Source organism: Sphaeroforma arctica (genome assembly GCF_001186125.1).
Source record: "Sphaeroforma arctica JP610 unplaced genomic scaffold supercont1.1922, whole genome shotgun sequence".
NCBI lineage: Eukaryota > Ichthyosporea > Ichthyophonida > Sphaeroforma > Sphaeroforma arctica.
In genome coordinates this window covers 1-7419 of record NW_014038636.1, presented here as the reverse complement: position 1 = coordinate 7419, position 7419 = coordinate 1, and the positions used below count along the sequence as shown (strand labels likewise).

At 45.3% G+C, this 7419-nt stretch overlaps 2 protein-coding genes across 2 annotated transcripts in view; one reads left to right on the top strand and one right to left on the bottom strand.

The window, feature by feature from the left end:
* Window positions 1–4387, top strand: part of SARC_11862 (atypical/RIO/RIO2 protein kinase) — a 6355-nt gene extending 1968 nt beyond the window's left edge. The window contains exons 4-8 of the mRNA XM_014294045.1: window positions 693–848; window positions 1455–1579; window positions 2306–2471; window positions 3130–3748; window positions 4158–4387. Of these exons, the coding sequence (XP_014149520.1) occupies window positions 693–848; window positions 1455–1579; window positions 2306–2471; window positions 3130–3748; window positions 4158–4324 (1233 nt within the window). The 3' untranslated portion in view covers window positions 4325–4387. The remainder of the gene's footprint in view (window positions 1–692; window positions 849–1454; window positions 1580–2305; window positions 2472–3129; window positions 3749–4157) is intronic.
* Window positions 4388–5026: 639 nt separating this feature from the next.
* On the bottom strand, window positions 5027–6832 carry SARC_11861 (hypothetical protein; the record flags this gene model as incomplete). Its single annotated transcript, XM_014294044.1, has 3 exons — window positions 5027–6097; window positions 6264–6378; window positions 6703–6832. Coding segments are annotated over 3 exons (973 nt in total), but the record flags the coding sequence as incomplete, so codon positions are not given.
* Window positions 6833–7419: the final 587 nt, after the last annotated feature.

Genomic DNA, 7419 nt, shown 5'->3' with positions numbered 1-7419 from the left:
ACGGACGGTACGTACCGTACTACGTACGTACGTACGTACGTTACGTTACGTTACGTTACGTACGTACGTAGTAGTAGTAGTAAGTAGTATAGTAGTAGTAGGTAGTAGTATATATATATATATATATATATATATATATATATATATATATATATATATATATATATATATATATATATATATATATATATATATATATATATATATATATATATATATATATATATATATATATATATATATATATATGCATACATACATATAAATATATATATATATATATCTATCTATCTATATATATATATGTATACATATGTATACACACACACATATATATATATATATTTATATATGTATGTATGTATATAGATCTATGTGCACCTTTGGCCCCCTTGTTTGATACTGCATCCCCGTCGCATGTTCTTCATGCGATGCCTACGCGTCCTGCGCACACAGACAACAGTCTCGTGTGTGTATCGTTGAAAGTACTTGTCACACACACAATGGGAACATCTGATACCCCTCACGCACCTGCCACAGTTTTGCATATCTGCATACCTGCGCCTCAGCTTTACATACAACCCTTACGTATGCTTGAAGATACGCTATTCCGCACTAGCCTGACATACTAGCTCACCCCTTACACACATACTCCATGCTCATGCACAACCTTGAATGCACGCATCTCTCAGGCGCTGTATGAGGCTGGCTTCCCTGTGCCCAAACCAGTCGACCAGAACAGACACGCCATTGTCATGGAGCTGTGCGCAGGGTACCCTCTGCACCAAATCCACGACCTCAAGAACACCGCCAAGTCGTACGACAGCCTCATGGCTCTGCTACTGAGGGTATGTGGGCATTGGTCTTGTGCTGTGCACGTGTGTGGGCGTCTCACTGTGTGTGTGGTGTGGGCGCCTCTGTGTGTGTGTGGTGTGGGCGTCTCACTGTGTGTGTGGTGTGGGCGCCTCTGTGTGTGTGTGGTGTGGGCGCCTCTGTGTGTGTGTGGTGTGGGCGTCTGTGTGTGTGTGGGGAAGGGGTGGGTGTGTACTAATGACTGCGCAGGCTTTTGTGCTGCGGCTGATTGAGTGCGCAGCTAGCTCGCCCACGTGTGCGGCTACTCTTCATGTGCGATGCTCAGGTGTGATCTCGATTGGAGATGCTACACAATGGCCCAATCATCACATACTGTCACTTTTCAGTTGTACTTTCCTTTGTAACACATTGTTAAACATAACCTTAACAAAATACCCTCATTTTGCAGCTACACTTTCCTTTGTAACACATTGTTAAACATAACCTTAACAACATGCCGTCACTTTGCAGCTACACTACACTTTCCTTTGTAACACATTGTTAAACATAACCTTAACAACATGCCGTCACTTTGCAGCTATAGTACACTTTCCTTTGTAACACATTGTTAAACGTAACCTTAACATGTCGTCACTTTGCAGTTGGGCAACAGTGGGCTAATCCACGGTGACTTCAACGAGTTCAATGTCATGTGCGATGACGACGATGTCATGACGTTGATTGATTTCCCACAGATGGTGTCGACAGACCACTCCAATGCACAGTGGTAAGCCTATGAGTGGTACTATGGTTGGTATCGGCGTTTTAACGTGTTACGTGCCTCTGGTGTGTACTTCTGATATGAGTAGCTAGATCGTTTAAGTTGTGACAGCCCGCTACGACTACGCACAGGTGTGCTGTGTGACCTATGGCTATCATAATCGTGTCACAGTAGGTATTATGTGCGTGTACAGGCGTGTGTGTATACATGGATGCAGAGGCCATACAACCGAGAACAGGCGTTGTACGTAGTCCACATCAGTGTGTGTGCTAGTTACACCCCTTCCGGTGATTTGGCCCGGAATCTCCAGTGGAGGGACGCGCATTCTGCACATACACATATATCCACCCACCTTCATTGCAAGGGTGTACTCTCGAGTGGCTACCTGTACGGATTACTTTACAACAGAGTTACCAAGCGTACCGTCGAACAATATTTTCGAGAGCTGTGCATTTTAGCGCGCAACGGTTCTGTCCCTGTAATACTACAACGCGTTTGTCGGGGTGCTTATTTGTGCATGTCACCATTGTTGTATCCACTTTTACCAACTCGCTCGATTGATTGGACTGGAGTTAAACTCGTCCGCTATCGCCGCCACAGTAACATGATAGCACTTACATCACATGACAGTACCAACATCACATGACAGTACCAACATCACATGACAGTACCAACATCACATGACAGTACCAACATCACATGACCGTACCAACATCACACTCGATTGCCCAGGTACTTTGAGCGTGATGTAGAGGGAGTGCGAGACTTCTTCAAGCGGCGGTTCGGATTTGAATCGGATACGTACGTGAAATTCAGTGACATTAAGAGAGACGGACATTTGGACAATCTCGTGGAGGCCAGTGGGTTCACAAAGGTCAAACAACGCGAACTGGAAGCGGTGAGTCTTAATTTGGGATCAGGTGATCGTTGAATGTTCATGTGGTCTGCTAAACCCTTAACTATTAAACTCGGAAGGCTGCGCTAGTGCTCTCGCAGTCTCAGTTGAGGGGTCAATCGTTCCTGGGTCAGAACACCACAGCATTTCAATGCTTGTTAACAGGTCGGTCTCAGTTTAGAGAGAGGGGGTGGGGGGGCTGAGTGCATGGTGCAAGTCGTTTGTTTGCCTTTGATATCACGAAGGCTCTGTGTTCCATAGCGTATGCATTTTGTATTGCCTTTATTGTATTCTAATAGCTGTCGTATACATTTTGTATTGCACTTTATTGTATTCTAATAACTGTGTTTCATAGCGTATACATTTCGTATTGCACTTTATTGTATTCTAATAACTGTGTGTGTCACCTCCTTGGTTGCCCGGTCACACGCACAAAAGATACGAACTCTCGATCAGCCATATATACCGTAGGGTATGGATTCTGAATACACATCCAGGTGCTTGTATAGTGTACAGTCATTGGACAGTAGCGCAGGTATGTAACAGATGGGCGGGCCATCACAGTACAAACACTCAGCCAGTGTGTGACAAGACACATGTTCTTACTATGCGATAGGCTCACCTCTCCACTACCACTCACGCCACTTTACACAACACACAGCTTATGCAAACCATCTCAGTATCCGATAATGAGGCTGCGATCACCGACGATTCCGAGAGCGAGGAGGTGGACTCTACAGAAGACGAGGACGTAGAAGACGACGAGACGGACGATAGCCATACAAGCAAACCAGCACAGGAACAGATAGTGATCAACACCATTGAGATTGATGCGAATGGCAAGATAGTCAGGCGGATTGTGGAGCAACGGACCCACGGGATGGCTCAGAAGGGGACAGATACAGATACGCCCACAGCGGAGAGTGACAGGTCCACTGAGGTGGAGGGAGGTGCAGGGCATGCGGAAGAGGAGGACATACACACGCCCACGGGAATAGTACAATTGCAGAGGGGCACATACGCTGACAGCCTAGAGACGCCTACGGAAAGCACGCACAGCACAGACAGGATAAGTGGTGCAGGCGTACAGGACGGCAGCCATACAGACGAGGCCACTAGAGATGCTACGAATAAGGATACTGGAGATGCTACGGATGAGGATACTGGAGATGGGACAGATGAGGATGCAATGGATGGGGCAGAGGACAGCGTAGCACAGAACACCAACAAGGAGCACCGGCCGTTCAGGGATCAACAGATGGCCAAGCCTTCACATCAGAGTATGTGGACGGTGTAGTGTGCGTGTTGTGTTGTTTAGGGGTTTAACTGTGTTGTGGTTTTAAGGTTTTAACTGTGCTGTGGTTTTAGGGTTTCAACTGTGCTAGTGTTCACTGTTCACTGTTCTCTGACTTACTGAGAGTACGAAACGGGTTTAACTGTGCTGTCGTTTCAAGGGTTTAACTGTGCTGTGGTTTTAGAGGTTTAACTGTGCTGTGGTTTTAGGGGTTTAACTGTGCTGTGGTTTTAGGGTCCTTAGGGGTTCGTTAACTATAGCCCTCTCATTTGAATGCAGGAGTCATGAGTATGTGCATTGGTGTTATCACGCCGTCGGCTTCTGTACTTCTGATGTCAGCTACAGTATTCCGATCCGCTAATGTGATGATGTTGTCTTACTGCCTTATTCGTCAGGTCGACCGAAAGCAACCAAGACTAAAATCCTCACAGCCGAGGAGATCCGCAAACAGGTGGCCAAGGAAGTCACCAAGAAGTTTAAACCAAAGAGCAAGAAAGCAAACCATCAAACGGCACATAAGAAGGATGTCCGTGATAACATCAAACACGGCGGTGAACTGTAGGCCGGTCAACGGGGCAATAGCAGAAGCCATGCGTAGTGGAAGAAATAAAGTATAGTAAAACATAGGAAGCGGGTCTTCTGGTGCAGGCGCTGATTCTATCCACGAGCTGCCGTGCATATGATAGGCTAATCTCCGCGTTCATAAATTTTTATCCTTCTCCTGTTGATATATATAATATACGAGATACGACGTCTACAGGGTATCATATACGGCTTATTTCATGTATAAGACGGCTACCACACAATACTCTGCTCGGATCAATTCCACAATTCACAAATTAGAGTGAGACAACGCGAGGTTCTGGGCATGCCACTGGACACTTGTTCACCTAACAAAAGAACATGCCCTTGGCCACCTATTTGCCTAACAAGAGGACATGTCCCTGGTCATCTATTTGTCCAAGTCAAGGACATGCCTTTGATCACCTATTTGCGTAACAAGTGGACATGCCCCTGGTCAGCTATTCGCCTAACAAAAAAACATGCCTCTGGATCACTTACTTGGCTAACAAATAGACATCAATTTATGAGATCCTCCCGTCGTTTGCATCTACGCATTCGAAGGGAACGCTTACTCAATATACACTGAGGTGTTTACGAACGATCGAGACACTTCCACAGGTGAGACGTCACTCACCGCCACACATCTCTATAGGCACATCCCCACCCTCACTAGCAGATTGCGCCACGTTCGTACTTTTGATTCCATTATTTATTCTAAAATCTTATTGGTTAAACCTCATACGTTCTAATATTTACGTGACTTACGTGCTGCCCTGGGCGCTCTTGCGTCTGCCCGGTGTATGTTCTTCTCTTGCCCTTTCGTAGTCCTCTGGCATCGAATATAGGTGCCACTATACTATGTACAATTGACAGCTAGGTAAATTGGATACGGTGAAACACATCTGTGTTACAGTACATACGGCATCCAGGGAGACCCCGGACAGAGCGTAACGTTAACTTTCCCGCATACCTGCGTGCATGCACTCTAATTGGTGCGGGTGTCCAAGACCCTAAAACCCTTAACACGAGGGGTGCACTCACTTTCACGCCTCACTGCGGTGTCCTGTTAAGACTTTGGCCATTTTCCTACCTACCACTTTCTCCAGTCCCAAGAACGCGTGCTTGACGAGAGTCATATCCGAGGCCATATTCATACCCACAAAGGCTACCAGCACCAGCACGCTGCCCCAAATGAACATGCCGTCCATGACAATACTCTTTGTGAACGAGTCCACAACCAACGCCAAGGGGATGGTCAGTGACAGGGCGAGCGTAGACACAACAGGCGTGGTCAACAGAGTGGCATAGAGCCACAGGTAGTCGCTCAATACCGTGCCAATCAGCGCGTTGAGGGTCAGATAACCCCACGTGCTGGCAGCAGGCCATGTGAACACTTCCAGACCCGTGAAGTGCAGGATAAAGAACCAGGGCCACAGCAGAAAGGCGCTGCACACGCCCACAAACCCAAAGAACATGGTCATGTCCAGGCGCTTGTCGGATTTGATACGACGCTCCAGGAACACCAGGTATACACCGTACAGTGCAGCCGACAACAGGGCAATCATATCACCCACCGCCACCCATTCCAGGCCGTTGTTTTCATTGGTTGGTTCGGGTGCGGCTGACGGATCGTCCGCGGAGTGCTGGGCGTCAGACATGGTTACCATGACAACGCCACCAATGGACATGATAATGAAGACGATCTTTACCAGAGAGAAACGCTTATCGTCCGTACGCAGAAGCATATGCTCTAGCAACATCGTCCAGAAACCTATGCGGGGTGCAAACGTATCACAAAACAATCAGTACAAGACTATCTGTGCACATCCCTGTCTACCCCCTTACCATGGCGTCATGTTCACCAATATCAAATGGTGACTAAACCCGAGCAAGACACAAAGCATAGATAGCCCAGTAATCCCGCACACAGCACATACCTGAAGTGGAACTGATGATAGTGACGGACGACACGCTGGTCAGAGATAGTGCCAGGTTGAAGGCATAGTTACCCAGGAACCACAACACAGAGAACACCGCAGCGGCATGGAACACCTATGCAACAGGGAGAGACAAGCCCCGCAGGTTAGGCGGTTGTTGGTTGGGGTACAGTATGTGGGAGGCAACGAGAGGGGTAGCCAGCATGTCAGTAGGGTACTGCCACTGTGTAGAACTACACCTCAATGATGAGACACGAACAAGCAACAGGCTGGTTGGTATGGGGATCTATGAAGAAACGATTCGATTGAAATACGCAATGCACTCCGGCGTACAAAGCTTTAACATCTACAGGCCACAACACGATACTATTCATCAAACAACACGATACTATTCATCAAACAACGCAATCTCAAAGTGAGAAGGGCCATGCACACCCACCTCCATTGTGCTCATAGGCACATCCGCCACCTGCACGGGCTTGGTTTCCCTGTTGTCTGGGTCTTCTGGTAGAAGAGGGCTCCTGTCTCCCAAGTGATCGGCCCCTGCCTCTGACCGCCAGTACGCCCTGTGAAAAGGTCGGATAAGTATAGTGTCAGCCAAGTAAGCTGATGAATAGCAATGTATGTCCGAAAAGAATTCATAAGACCGATAACAATATATTTACATATATAAATATGCTTATAAGTATATATATATATATATTCATATACATACAATTGTTCATATGTATAAGGGTATGTCTATTTAAAGCAATGTATATGTATGTCGTATATATATATATTGTATGTATGTATGATGCATGTATGTATACATATATATGAATACAAATATAAATATAAAATAATTAGATAAATGTATAAATATGCATCAGGAATACAAATATACAGTTACACAAAATAAGAATAAACTAGAAACTATACATATATATATATATATATATCGCTATATAGATAAAATTGTATATATATTGATAAAGATAAAGTTATAATACATATCTACCACTATTTATCCATCCATTTAGATCGAATATAATACATATATATATATATATATATCGCTATATAGACAAATATATACCTTTAGACTTTAGATAATATATATATACCTCTATCCATCCATCTATATAAATCCAACAAATATATATACACAACACGC